Source organism: Bactrocera tryoni, chromosome 5, assembly GCF_016617805.1.
Source record: "Bactrocera tryoni isolate S06 chromosome 5, CSIRO_BtryS06_freeze2, whole genome shotgun sequence".
NCBI classification, from domain to species: Eukaryota; Metazoa; Arthropoda; class Insecta; order Diptera; family Tephritidae; genus Bactrocera; species Bactrocera tryoni.
The window spans coordinates 20,515,958-20,531,476 of record NC_052503.1 but is presented as its reverse complement, the minus strand read 5'-3'; the positions used below and the strand labels follow the sequence as shown (position 1 = coordinate 20,531,476).

The 15,519-nt window shown below is 35.0% G+C and overlaps 1 protein-coding gene across 1 annotated transcript in view; it reads right to left on the bottom strand.

Moving 5' to 3' along the window:
- Positions 1 to 15,519, bottom strand: part of LOC120777048 (protein still life, isoforms C/SIF type 2) — a 334,899-nt gene that overhangs the window by 218,887 nt on the left and 100,493 nt on the right. Inside the window, exon 4 of the mRNA XM_040108159.1 lies at positions 14,171 to 14,302. Coding sequence (XP_039964093.1) covers positions 14,171 to 14,302 — 132 coding nt within the window. The remainder of the gene's footprint in view (positions 1 to 14,170; positions 14,303 to 15,519) is intronic.

Sequence of the window (15,519 nt, the reverse complement as noted above, 5' to 3'; positions counted from 1 at the left end):
AGTGAGAATGCGAACCATCCCATTCCAGGGTTGTGCGCTGTGTTTGGGTTCCACCACGTAAAAAACGCCTTCATTGAAAAAGAAATATCTGCACTTATGCAGATTATGCAAGATATTTCTAGGCAGGAAAGAAAAGTGGTGAGTTCAAAAACAAATTTTTCAAATTAAAAAACAAGTTCTCACACTTTATGCGTTGACATTGTCAACTGTCAGCTATCACTTGTCAACAGTGACTAGTCATAAATATACGAAATTTTAAAAATAACTTTTTGGAAACTTATTTTTAAACCGTCTATGTACATATTTTTTAACTATTAGCATAACTCTGTCGACAGGGTTGCCACGCTTTCAAAATTTATTAGTACAAAAATACTTGAAAAATAGTATATTTTTGAAAAGCATTGAACATTTTAGGTCTGTCAAGCCAATTCGGACTTGGTTCAAATAGTGCTAAGCGCCTAAAAGTGAAGTGATTATGAATTTTTGGTGTCACTAAAAATTTTTTTAGCTTTCTTTTACGATTGAAATTAAACAGCTGCTGTCCATAAAGTATAAATATAAAAATTGTTAACACATTTTTTAGGGTTTAAAGCAATTAAATCGAAATTAAAGCTTTACAGTGCAAAACGCAAATGCCGCGCAGTCATTAGTCGAGCGATATTTGCGGACATTGATACATACACACATACACATAAGGTATACATACATATGAGTAAGCGCATATGTATTTTCTATCAAAGTGCTCACTCATTTCATGCCTTGTAATATGTGAGAGTGTGTGTGTGTGTGGGGGAAGGGCTTGAAATTCATTGAACTTGCTGGGCTGACGGCCTGCCAGGCACTTGTTATGTGCTCGCTGCCAACGCGAACGACCAATAGCACCACAACTTTCCACCAACTATATGTAATATGGAGAGTAATCGTGCCCATAAACACACACACACACACACGCTGAACGGTGCCACACAAAAGTCCAACGCACTGGCAGCAGGCTGTTGTACTGGTTAGGCACGCGATTTCATGTCTTTTTTCTGTTTTGGTTTGCGTAGAGTCTTACAATGGGAACACAAATTGAATTTTGATAGTTCGTTCAGTGGCAGGATATTCGCACAAGCTGCGGGCTGAGCATCACCAACACACATATGTGAGTGAGTGTGTTTGAGCATTGTCGTTGATATGGAGGCCAATGACGTGAACACGCCAGCGGCGCGCACAATTCACAATGAAATAAGGAAATGGACGCCTTGACACAAGGCGGATGAGTAATCAAAAACAACAACAGAAAAGTAAAGTAAAGTCGAAGCAACAACAATGTACGAGTGGTGGCAGCAGCAGTTAAGTGGCGGAGAATAGAGTGATTCCGATTTTGTAATAGCAGGAAGTGTATAAATCTGTGCAGACAGATGTTCGAATATGTTATTTTGTAGGCTCAGGCGATTAAATCTGCACCATATGTTCGTATATATGTATGTGTGTGTATGTGTGTAAGGGCTTTGATGGAATTTATTTTTATGCTTACAAATCACCAGAGATGGACACAAACTTACTAAAATATATGTGTGTAAGTAAAGTGACAGCTCCTGGTATGTGTGTATATGTGTGGGAGGGTTGCTTGTATACATTTCCCAGAATTTTAAGTTATAATTTGTTTGTGCATTGGCTTAAGTGGACTTGTGTTGGTTTGCAAATAGAGAATTGTAATGGTAAATAGTTGCATATTTAAATGTCTCTCATTAGAGTACTCGAATTTTTACTGGTACAGCTTCAAGGCGGAACACTAAAACATACATAGATCATTGATAGAGATAGAGATATATAGATATGTTGCAAGTTAAGTTAGGCATTTCTATAACTAGTTCAAACCTCATTAGATTAATATGTCAACTGTCAGCTGTCACTTGTCAGCAGTGACTAGTCGTAATTGTAAGAAGTTTTCGAAATAAACTTTTAGCAAATTTTTTGGCCAAGGTTGCCACACAAAAAAGTTTTTAGTATAAAAATATTTAAGAAATGGCTGATCACTAAAATTTCTTAACTTGAGTTTTATATGCCAAAAATATTTAAAAAATTTCTTTCCAACTTCATAAGATTACATTGTCAACTGTCAGCTGTCACTTGTCAGCAGTGACTAGTCATAATTCTAAGAAATTTTGAAATAAAGGTTTAGGATTGTAGGTATTATAGAAATTTTTTCGCCAGAGTTGCCACACAAAAAATTTCTGATACAAAAATATTAAAAATGGCACACTATGAAAAGGTCTTAACTTAAGTTTTATATGCCAAAAATCTTTAAAAAGTTTCTTTCAAACTTCATAAGACTAAAATGTCAACTGTCAGCTGTCATTTGTTCGCAGTAACTGTTCATAAATCTAAAAATTTTAGAAAATTTTCTAATTTTTTTAAGAATTAACATTAAGTTTTCGGCAGGGTTGCCAGATCGGAAATATTTGTTTTTGTCAGAGATGCCAGATATTTATATAAAACATTTTTTTTAAGCAAAACTACTTAAACGTATTAAACATGTGGATATGCCTTAACTAAAGTTTTATTTCTAAATAAAGTGCCATCCAAACTTCATGAGATTACACTGGCAACTGACACTTGTCAGCCGTGACTGCTCATAATTGTAAAAAATTTAAGAAATGAAAAAATGATGTTTATAGAAGCTTTCTTAAGCCATTTTTGCACAAATTGTTTAAATTTTAGCGTTAAATTTCTCCAGGGTTGCCACGCCTTAAAAATTTATTAATACGAAATTACTTAAAAATTTGTATACTGTTGAAACGACTTAAAATTCACAAGTTTTAATGGACATAAAATAAGGTTTTATATGAGGAGGGTAGCCATTTAGTTTTAAATTAGTGCAAACTATTTTCATCTGCCTAAATCAGTCATAGTTAAGTTTATCTAAATATTAGTTTAGTGTTAGATATCTCTTTCAGCAAGGTTGCCACACTTTAAAAATATATTAGTACAAAAATATTTAATACAATTTTTTATTGTCAGCTGTTACTTGTCAGTAGAGACTGCTCTTAATTCTAAAAAAAATTTGGGAATAATTCTCAAGAACATTTCTTTAAGCCATTCTTGTACACATTTTTTAATGATTAGCGTGACTTTTCAATAGGGTTGCCAATTTGAAAATTTTATATCGGATAAAAATAGTTAGAAATGATATACTCTTGAAAGTTGCCGAAAATCTGAAGTTTAGAATAAATAGCATGGCATTTTTTATGCATAGTGTTGCCATGTGATTTTGAATAAATGAAAACTAGTTTCTTAAGAAATGATACTGATAACACAATAATGGATAAGCCGTTTGTATACACATTTTTAAAGCATTGAGCGTAACTTGTTTGCCAGTGTTGCCAAGATTATTGATGCAAAAATATTTCAAAAATGTTACGTTGTCGAAAAGCATTGAAAAGTTGAAACGTATATATAAATAGAATATAATTTTTTTCGAATTGGGTTGCCATATAGTTTTTTAATTAATGCAAAATATTATCTTCTGCTGATAACATAAAGGTTGAGGAAAGATGAAATGTTAATATAAATAGAATTAGGTTGCATTTACATAAAACTACGCTGTTATCTGTGAGTAAACAGAGCTTACACATAAGAGCAAGGTTACCACATATTTTTTCTTTAATTTTTATTCTAATTCTTTTTTTATTGAAAAGATTGTTTAACCTTGAAAAGTTTAGAAATTCTATCATATTAGCAAAAACAACGAAAATTTGCTTAGAGTTGCCAACTTATTGTTGAAATATATTTTTTTGCTAGAATAACGATTTAATTTGTGAATATATCTTAAATATGTTTACTGGTTACTTTTAAAATTGTTGAATTAATAAATTTTTATGAAGGAAAATATGTATGTAATGGTTTATAAGGCCCGATTTGTCAGAATCTTGTTCGAGAATTTTGGAATTATGTTGAATTAGTTTTGAAATTGACCAATAACATTTACTGAGAGTAAAAATACTGTACTTTCTTAGGCTTTTAAAATTATTTTTTTTGTTATGACACGAGAGGGTTGCCATTTATTTTTAATTTTTAGATTCTTTTTACTTAAAGTATAGCTAATTTCAAATATAATATATATACATGTATCAAATATAGTTTTCGCAAAACCGAAAAAATGGCACATAATCATCTATATATCCAAATTTTTGGTAAGGGTTGCCAACATAATTGTTTTTATATTTTTTTGTTAATTTTTTAACTTAATTACAGTGAAACACATGAAGAGCTTAATACTAAAGTTTTCAAAGCTTTGAATTACCAAACTGACTTTACTCAGGAGTCAGTTGCCATATTAATTTAGCGTTGCCATTTATTATAAGACATAATTCTTTGTTTAAAATATTAAGGACTAAACTAAAAGTTTTTTTTTTTAGAAAAATGTGTCGAAAATTTAATGGCAGTGCTGCCAACTATATTTTAAATGAAATACGAATAAATTTTACGAAAAAAGAGAAACTGAAAGACAACATCAAAACTGCAGAACAAGCTTTTTCGGTATTCAACCAAGAACTGCATAAGCATCTAGACCCAAGCTCACCAACTGCTGGTACCAACATTATACCACAAACATACCTACACACAAATATAATTTTGAACCAGTTACACATACACACATATGTATATGTAAATATGTATAAAGAAACATACATACAACTGTTTATGTAAATACGCACAGCACATTTGCCACTGTAATCATACACTTATACACACTTGTATCCGCAAGTAATTTGTGCGTTTATAGTCGTCATGTATTGTTAGCAATGAAATATGGGTCGAGTGTCATATTAAAACGCAACTGTGGCAAGTGAGCCAACAGGGAGTTGAGAATCACAGCGAACAGTCTATGACAAACGACTGTAATGGCGCATATGCGTGTGTGTGTGTGTGTGTAGGTGCGTTTGGGATGGTAAGGGCTACAAGCGCAGAATTGTTGTATATTAAATGTGTGCGCATAGCTAGAGACATATGTTTGTATGTGCGCCTGTTGACAGCAGCTGAATGCGTTGAAGTCGGTTGTTAACAGTTGAAAATATGAAAAAATCTCTCTGCAAAAGTGAAGTTGTCTTCAGTTAAAAATTTCTGCGAATTTTACGTAATTGTGGCAACTGAAGTATGCATATTTCCATTTCTTACGCAATTTTAAACATTGAAAAATATTCCCTCAAAATATGATTGACAAATTTTAAAGAAGAAATATGCAAATTTTAGCTAAGAGCCCTTTTGCACTTACATATTTGCTTATTAAATATTGGATATTGCTAAATTAAATTTTTTTAGCAAGGAAATATTATTTGATATTTGAGCAAGAAAATCTCTCGTATTTATTTAGTTATATTTTATATTTACATAACTTTAAGGTAATACGTATCTTTCTTCCTTATTTTGTGTAGTAAAGACAACATGTTCATATTGATATTAAAGACTTTGTTAAACATTTCCATTTCTGTTAAATTTACTAACTATATATGACTTTAAATTACATAATATTAAATATTAAGAGCGCTAGCAAGAGTCGCAAACAGGTGCGTATATAACAGGTCAATTAAAAGTCCCCGGCCTAACACATAGATGGCGCTACTAGAGTTAAATCCATATGATTTTTAGTAAGCGCTAACCTTCAGAAGGCACATATACATATATAAATTTGACAACTGTCAATTATCGTTAGTTTGTGAATTTTATCATTTCGAAAGAAGCATTGTTTTTATTGTGGAAATATGGTTAAAAATTAATTAAGCATGTCAATATAATATTACTCTTTGAAGGGAAAAAGTACAGCTGAAGTGATTTTAGCTTGAGGATGAGTTTCCAAATACTCCACCACGAAACTCAATCATCAAAGATTAGAAAGCTAAGCTTAGATGTGGTGAAATGGGCACCGAAGACGGTCAACACATTGGATGACCAAAAGAGGTTGATACCAACGAGAACGTCTAGAGAGTTCACAAAATAATTTTGGATGATCGTAAAGTGAAGTTGTTCGAGATAGCAATGACCTTAAGGATATCAAAAAAACGTGTACTTCATATCATTCACGAATATTTTGGTATAAGAAAGCTCTGTGGAAGGTGGGTGCCGCGCGAGCTTACTTTTGATTAAAAACAACGACGAAGTCCAATCGACAGTCATCCAAGTGAACTACACACCATCGACCCGCTACCAACAGTTGGCTGTCAAGGTGTTATGGCATCTTTATTTTGGGATCCGCATGATGTAATTTTTATTGACAACCTTGTGAAAGAAAGGACCATAACAATAAGAAAGTGCTGTTTCACCAAGACATTGCACCGTGCCACAAGTCAGTGTAACGATGGCAAAAATCCATGAATTGGGCTTCGAATTGCTTCCGGATTCCATGTTTTTCGCAGATCTGACCTCCAGTGACTACTTCCCGTTCTCAGATCTCCAAAGAATTGTCGTTGAGAATAATTTTTTGCCGAATAAACGGGTGATCGCTGAAACTGAGGCCTGAGCAAAGAACAAATCGTACTACAACAAGTAAGGGAGGGTTAACCTTAACTTTTAGGTGTAAAACGTTAATTAGAGGATGGAAATAAAATCATTTTAAATATACATTTACTCTTTATTACACATACACTGACCGACATATTCGGCATAAGGTTTGTTAGAAAAACGAAAATCATTATACATATCTAGTATAAGTTAGTTGTGATGGTATCGACCCGATTTTAACTACTAACTATTATCATACCACATACTAAAAAAAATGTTCGATGGGTTTCTTCAAATTACCTCACGCTCGAAAATCCTGATATTAGTTATATGAGGTCTAAGCGATTCTTTCGATTTCATTCATTCAAAGCACAAATATGCACCATTATGAGAAAAAAGGATGGTGCAGTGGGGATGGCTTGAACATCAACCCCGTTTACGAAACGCAGGTCCCTGCCCGGCCTCGGGATGGTAAAATATCTTGGTCTCACTTTGAATTCCACTCTACAGTGGAAGCAACATGTTGACCTGACAATGCACCATGTCAAAGCTACTAAAGGAATAATAATAAAGCCTGGGGCTGCAAGCCAAGGATTGTTAGGTCGTTGTACACCATGATCTTACGACCGATTATCACATATGGAGCGGTGATTTGGCCCTCGACAGCATCGTAGACTTCCGTACGACTATAACTATCGAAGCTGCAATGACTCGCTTGCATCTGCGTATCTAGAGATAAACACATACTGCTTCAAATGACATCGGAAGGGTTTGTCAGTAGGCTCATTTCAGCGTATGAAGGACTTATGAGGCGAAATATCATTGGCTCTCCTCCCAAGGGACAGCAAAAGCAAAAGAGTAAACTTCATTAGGAAGTTCAATGAATCCGCTTTTGAGCTACTGCTTAGAGATAGTACAATTAAGTGTTACACCAATGGCTCGAAAACGTCGCAGGAAATTGGTGCAGGACACTCAGGACAACGAAATAAACTCTCCATACCTATTGAAAGTTTTTCGAGCATATTGCAAGCAAAGGTCTTTGCAATAATTCGGTGCGTAGAGATAAACCTCCAACTAATATCACAATGAACGTATAGTCATACTCAGCGACAGTCAAGAGGCACTAAAAGCGGTCTCTACATACATACGAGATCGAATCGCTATTGGTGCAGGAATGTATAGATCGGCTCAACAGTCTATCAAATCGTAACCAAGTGCACTTGGGTGCTCGGTCACAAAGGTATAGTCGGAAATTAACTGGCGGAAGAACTCGCCCGCTCCGCAGCATCCACCAACATTGTAGGACCTGAACCTTTTATTGCGGTTAGCTCCCATATCATAAAGGAGGAGCTGCTCTGCAAGGGTGAAGGAGTGGGCAGGGAGGAGTATTGGCAACAGCTCCAAGGCATGCGTCATGCCAAATTGTTAATGGGTGGTTACAATCACAGCAGGTTTTAATATGTAATCAACATCCCAAGAGACAAACTCAGGCTACTTGTCGCATTCTTCACTGACCAGTGTAAGCTCAAGAAGCATTTATATAACTTGGGCTTGGTTCCTTGTGGAAATTACCACTTCTGCGACATGAGCTTGAAACTACAGAACGCCTGCTAATGACTGCTGGGGCTAAGTGAGTCATTGTGACTTAGAGGAGAGCGGTGCTCTTCGCACTTATTTACCTATCTATCTGTTTACCTCACTAATAAAAGAACCTGCTTTTAGAGGTCTTTCCATTGTCATTCTAGTCTTCGTTTCCAGTTTTGTTTCAGAAAATTCTTCGAGAATTCAATTTACGGTAAGATGTGTGAAAGATATAACAGATCAGTAATTGGGTTTTATCTAAACTCACCTTTATTAAATTTATTTGAGAAATGATTTTTAAAATTAGCTTACCGAAACCTCTGTATAGTAGCCATAGTTAAATTGACAAATGTATGAGCACCGAAATGCAAACTTGAAAAGTAAAACAAAGAGAAAGTTGAAAAAGTGACACCACACCGGTGCTGGCTTCTGGCAGCAGCAACTAAATAATCAATTCACATATGCACAGGAAGTTTTAATTTTTCATACCACCGACGGCATTTTCACACGGTATTGCCATGAATGTGGAATAGAGCGCCGAGACCAAATTGAAATAGACGGAAGGAAAAGCGCAAAAAACAAAATAAAAAAATACGAAAATCAACTTTACGAAGTTCGCACGAAAAAGATATGCTAATAGCGATGCAAATGAAACGAAAAAAATAAAAAAAGAAATGAAAGAAATAAAACAATGTCCCCAAAGAGTGCTGATTGAGATGGCAAAGAGCTGAATTGGCGATGGGCTTAGCATAAAATTGAAAACAAATGGGTTTTTTTTCTGGTTTGGGCATAAATATTGCACAAAGTCATAAATGCCACATATGGAAGGAGCATCTAACTTAAATGCATAGTTTGTAGTTTTGGTGTCCGGAGCTGCTTGGTCTAATAAAGAGTTGTTCATTAGTATGACACGGGTTAGAGGTTTGCGAAAGTTTGCCACTCGTTAGCTTCGCTTTTTCAAGACTTAATGTTAGTTATATGAATAGCTGAGTGCTTGATTGAGTTGTAGCAGTATAGCTGTCAGGTATTAATAAGATCTAAGTAAAAAATTAAAAAAAAAAATAAATTAATGTTATTTATTTTAATTGCAATTTTGACAAAAAATATTAAACATCTGAACATCAACTACACTTTGAAAAATATAAATCGGAGTCTTTCGGAGTAATATTTATCTGCAATTTTACAAAAAACTTGTCCCACGTATGCTTACAACCACAATCCAACTTTTTAAAAAATAATTCGGAGTCTTTCGGAGTAACATATCTTTAAAATTTTTTCAAAATTTAGCGGCATTTATATTTGGGACCACAATCACACTTTAAAAATACAATTCAGAGTCTTTCGGAGTAACACATATTTGCATTGGAAAAAACTAGCTCCATGTATGCTTACGACCAAAATCACACTTTTTAATAAATATTTCGGAGTCTTTTGAAGTAACATATATGTATTTTCATTTTTATCAAAAGCCATCCGCATTTATGCCAATGACCACACTTAAACAAACATAATTAGGAGTCTTTCGGAGTATCATATATTTAAATTTTATCAAAAATGTAGCAGCTTATATATTTAGGTCCACAACCAGACCTTGTAAAAAATTTTGTAATTTTGAGTCTTTCGGAGTAATATATTTTTGAATTTCTACCAACACAGCTACATACGTGCGGATCTCTTTCCAATCTAGACTGGATTGGCTACGGAGCGACTTCAGTTCAGGAACCATGCGGAGAGACCGGAAATATAGTTGTTGGACTTAAGTCAACGTTATACTAAACATATACTATACCGAGTGCAACGAACAAGGTACACATATGGTGCACATAAATTCTTATTTCTACCTAAATTATTCCTCACATGACGTCACAATGGAATTTTTCTACCAGCGTTATCTTCAAAATCTCGAATTATTATAAATATTATATTCAAAAAAAAAGAGAGTCATATAGCACTAGTTCCGAACTGACATACTCGGTAACTACTTGCCGACTAGTCGCCAAATTCTATGCGTTTCTAAGTCTTCACACTCACGCATACATATTGCATTTATGGTCGATAAATCTTGCATGTCAAATATTCATGTGGATGGCAGAGTGATGTGAGCAACTCAACTGATTGGGTCACTCGACGGCACCAATGGCTTTGCACATACAAACATATAAATCTTACATTGACAGTTATGCTGCGACGGCAGAGGGAAAATATCAGCACGCACAGCCACACGCACAAACGCACGTCTATTGTATTTCTATCATGTGACCACATGACGGCACATGAAACTCAACTCGACAAAAGTAACTCAAGTGGAAAGCAGAGTTGGAGAGAGTGAAGCTGGAGTTCGAAGGCTGAGGAGTATGTATAAATGAGTGAGCTTATATGTGTGTATGCACCTTTATTTATGTGCCAATTTGTTTGCTCGTGCGTTTGTGTGCGTGTGTTTGTAGCTTTGTAATTGCAATTTGTGATTTGTTTTCTTGGCAGAAAATTTACGTTGCCTTTCGGTCATACGCTAAGGGCAAACGCATGACGCAAACACACGAAACAGCAACAGCAACAACAGTAGATATAACAGCAAAACAAAACTATAAATAGAAATCCCTGTAGTAATTTTAAAATACGATTTTGTGCGCCAACCAAGCATGGGAATAATTTGTAGCATACTTTGTGGCGCAACTGGAGAAATGTGTATGGCATGGGGGAGCAAGGCAAACGGGCAGTCGGTGGCACAAATCACATTGGGTAATCAAATACAATATGTAAATGATGACTGGCAACAAATTTACGCACTTACACACACACACACTCACATGCGGCGTGGTGTGTGTGCATGTGCATGTGAGTGGCAATTGTGTGACCAATTGGATTGTGCCAATAACAGTAAAAAACAATGTTATGCTTAGCTTGTAAGTGTTTGGCGCTAACAAGGCAGCTAGAGCAACTTAAAATACAGCATTATTGTTGTTGTAGCGGTTACTATGCTTGTTTTTTCGTCTAACTGCTGATTAAACCAAGTTCATGAACGCTTGTGGACAGCAAATTACGCTCATAAATTCTGCCACAGCTGTGCATGTTATTACGCAAACGAGCTACGCTGTCAGCAAGTGCTTCGGACATTCGTTGCAGCTTGTCAGATAACTGTATTACTGCAAGCGCATTCGTTGGTTTTATGTTTCGTCGGTTTTCTTGCGATCTCTCGTTATTTTATGCGCTCATTTTAACTCTTTCGTTTTAATTTGCAAACTTTTGCCTAAGTATAGATTTGCATTAGGGTGGGCAAAAAGCTGATCCAACGTATTATTGGACTTAAGTGAACTTATATACAAAAAAAAAAAACAGAAAAAATATAACTTCGGCAACACCAAAGCTATTATACGCTGCACAGTTGCATTTCTTATAGCCAAAAATTGTCTGAAAAGATCTTTATCTTGATTTTGATCGGTCTGTTTGTACTGCAGCTTTATGCTATAGTCATCCGATTTGAACAGTATCTTCTTCAGTTTATAGCAATATCTTAGATAATAATCTAGACTAAATTTCGTGACTTTACCTTTTCGAATAAAAAAGTTTTCCATACAAGAACTTGATTTTGATCGATCAGTTTGTATGGCGGCTATAAGCTATAGTGTTCCGATCGAAACAAAATCTTTAGATATTATACCGTTGCTTTCAGTAATTATGCGTGCCAAATTTCGTAAAGATATCTCAACAAATAAAAAATGTTTCCATACAAGGACTTGAGTTGGATCGCATAATTTATATGGTAGCTATATGCTATAGCTGTCCGATATAGACTATTCCGACAAACAAGCAGCTTCTTTGAAAAAAAAATGACGTGTGCGAAATTTTAAGTCGGTATCTCCAAAACTAAGAGACTAGTTCACTTATATACAGACCGACGAACATAGTTAAATTGACTCCTTTCAACATTTTCCGATCTTTTATAAACATATTTTATGGTGAATCACATGTTTCAGGAGTTAGAAATATCACATATACCCTGTTTAGGGTATAAAAGTACGTATAAAAGTATATAAAATTTCTATATTGTTGATTCTTGCAGAGCATAAAATATTTTAAAAGTCTAGCGCAGTGTAATTTAAATTAAAAAATTCGTTTATATGAAATCACTTATAAGTTCACTTTAACCTATGAATATTATAGATTTGTTTTTGGCTCACCCTAATATATGTATATTATATATATATATCGTATGTATATAAAAATGCGTAGATGCCCACTGACAATAGTGTTCAGAGCATTAACTAATATCGTTACAACGCCTGAGTTTCTCGTGCATTTAACTGCAAGATGATTAGGACAAGGCGACAGCTGTATAACGGAATTAATGTCAGTCCATAATTTTGCAGAAATTTGCAGCATTAAAAGCACTTCAGTTCAAGCGGTACTAGTCTAATGATTTTAAAGATTTGAAATGCTATGCAAAGTTATTTTTAACGATGCCACGAAGAACGGCATCTACGGCAATAGATTAAAGCTTTCGCTTAACCCTTCGAAATATATTTATGATTTGAGAAACAATCCCGATTTTTTAGACTGATCTAAAATTTTTGTTGCTGGCTAAATTGTAGTAACTACACTGCACCGAAAATTCATATAAAAATCCCGTCTCTTATTGGTTTCAGCTAGCGCGAATTGAAATCATCGATTGGTAACTCTCTCGAAAAATATTTCACTATTCTCTTCACCATCATTGACCCAGTAATCACCATATCAAATTTTTAATATAAATTTTTTGAATCAGATACATATTGAAAGAAGGAAACTCATTTTTTTCCATATTCTCAGAATAAATTGCCTAAATTAGAACTCTTTTGTGAGCCAATCTCAACTGACCTAGAACTTTTAAAAAACAAAAGTGAGCTGTCAGTCTCAAAGCCTACCTCATTTTCACACAAAGGTTAATTGTTTTATACCATATGATCGAAATTGATATGGACTGGTCTATTTAAACTGCGCGCGCAAACCGAATAGGTAAAAAAAGTCTTAATTTTTTGGCCAAGGATCTCAATTACTTTCATATAGCAGATCGACTCAACAAATGTTGGTTAATGTTTCGGGCATGAAGCGTTTCCATGCTAGAATCACAACAACAGACCTAGCATTTCGCAAAAACGATACCGAGTAAAGGTCACATCGAGTAGCTGTGATTGACAATGTATCTCAGAGCCCTACATTCATGAAATTCTTCATTAACGCTGAAGCGGGGTGGGATGTTGAAAAATGAGCCGAAGCCAAAAAATCTATTTTAAAATCAATTAAAAATCAAGGTGATCATCGTTTTTTAGATTACCGTTGTGTAGTTCACTATGAGTTCGTTTCACAAGGTCAATCATGTAATAAAGAATATCACTTGGTTGCTGGGAGGCGTCTGCGTAAAACGGGTCTCCGTAAACGACCGCATTGCTGGGCAAAAAAATGCATGACCTTTTATCATGATAATTTCCGACTTTTAGGCGAAACTCGAAACGAGAGTCATCGCTCAGCCTCCGTATTCATCTGATTTGGCTTCTTGGGATTTTTTTCCTGTTTTCGAAACTGAAAAGTCTACTTTGGTTAGCCCATTGGAGCCTTTGAAAGATATTCGGTAAAGGTATCGAATGCCAACCCAACCATAAACCACGGCAAGCGTATGAAATATTGGAATAAGCCTGTTTGTATTGACTCCAAAAGAGCATATTTTGAGGGCGATAATAAAGATTTGTATTAAAGTACGAAAAAAAGGTTGTTTTTATTTTCGTCAGTGTTGCTCATATGTGTGTTCAGTTTAAAGCGATTTTGCAAGTCAATAGAAAATAAAGGGACCAGGACCGCAACTACACACGAAAGAGAAGATAGTATCCGTAGCCGAAAGGTACTGTCACAAGTATATTGTAGATACTATCAAATATGTTTGAGAGAAATTAATTTCATGTTTAAAACATCGAAAAATAAATAAAAGTTTTCTAGAAAAATAGAACTCTAGTAAGCTATTAATAAATATGTAGCTCTTCATATGTATGTATGTACAGAATAATTTCTCTTTCCACTTAGCATAGCATCCATTTTTGGTTTAATTTTCTGTTATAAAATCTGTTTTTCCACTTACCGATTCGATGGCTTTCTCCAAGCGGAAAATCTCTTCTTGTAGCAAATGTAAAGTGCCAGTTTTGCCACGGTGTCGTGCAAATGCCGCAGCGCAGGCGCTGTGAATACTGTTTACCCAGTTTTCTAATTCAACCTGAAATTGGAAATAATGTATATCAATAATATTAGTTAGCAAAATTTTTCAGTAATTTAATCAAGTGTTATAAAGTTAGCTTTTTTTAAATGTGTCAAAGGTGGTTAGAGAATAAAGTTCGCAAGAAACTGTTATAGATTCGTACAAGAGTTGCGTTTTCTTAATATATAGGGAGTATAGATTAAACCACACAAAGAAATACTTCAAATGGCTCCCGAAATAGTATTCTCTTGTATAGTACAATATAGCAAAAATGTATTGAAGGGTATGAAAAAGCCTCGGCAACTCATTTCAGAGCTGCACTCGTTTGCGTTGCGATTTATGGAAGGAAGAGTAACTGATCAAATATATTACTTCATAGAAAATCGTGACTAGTTGAAAAAAGTTGTTTTTATGTCTGTTAAACTCATTCTCGAGATCATGAGATCCTATATTGACGAATATTTCAATGAAAACTCTTTTGTAGCTTATGTTTTAATGCGAAGAAACCTGCAGTCGAAAGTCCCCTTATTTGGTGGAAGTTTATGGTAAACATGCTCTAGCTGAGCGAGCATGTCAATAGTGATTTTTGCTATTTAAAAGTGCTTTTTTTTTGCTTGGGGGACGTAGAACGTTCCGGGCTACCCTGACGCAGCTTCGTTCTGGATACTGTAGCAGGTTAAACTCCTACTTATTTAGAATTGACCCCGCCATACCAAATATATGTCCAGCATGCAAGGAGTCCAAGCTAACCATACACATCTGACACCCTTCTCCCTATGGTCTAACCCCGTCGAAACAGCACGTTTCCTGGTCCTACCGTTGGATGACTTCGATGACAACCCTAAAGGAGACTAGATAACCGTTCTGAGGTGTTCGAAAAATTTTGAATATGGGGAAACGGACGAATTAACCAATGAAAATTTTTGTCAAGCACAAGAGCTTGCAGAATGCTTGGGAGTCACTAAAGCAATTCAAAAAGGGTTTAAAGCAACTGGAATCATACAAAATGAAAGAAATTGCCATAAGAATAGAAGCCAAATGAAGTCGAAAGACAATTCAGTCGAACACAATATCAAAAATGCTGCTTGAATAGTACTCGGCATCAGAATGCGACAGGACAACCTAACCTCATAGGACAACCTAAACGTAAAAAATCATATCTTAATCTGGCTAATTAGCTAATCAACGGCAAACTCGAATATCCATGACGACAAGGCAATACTCTGTTATAGGAT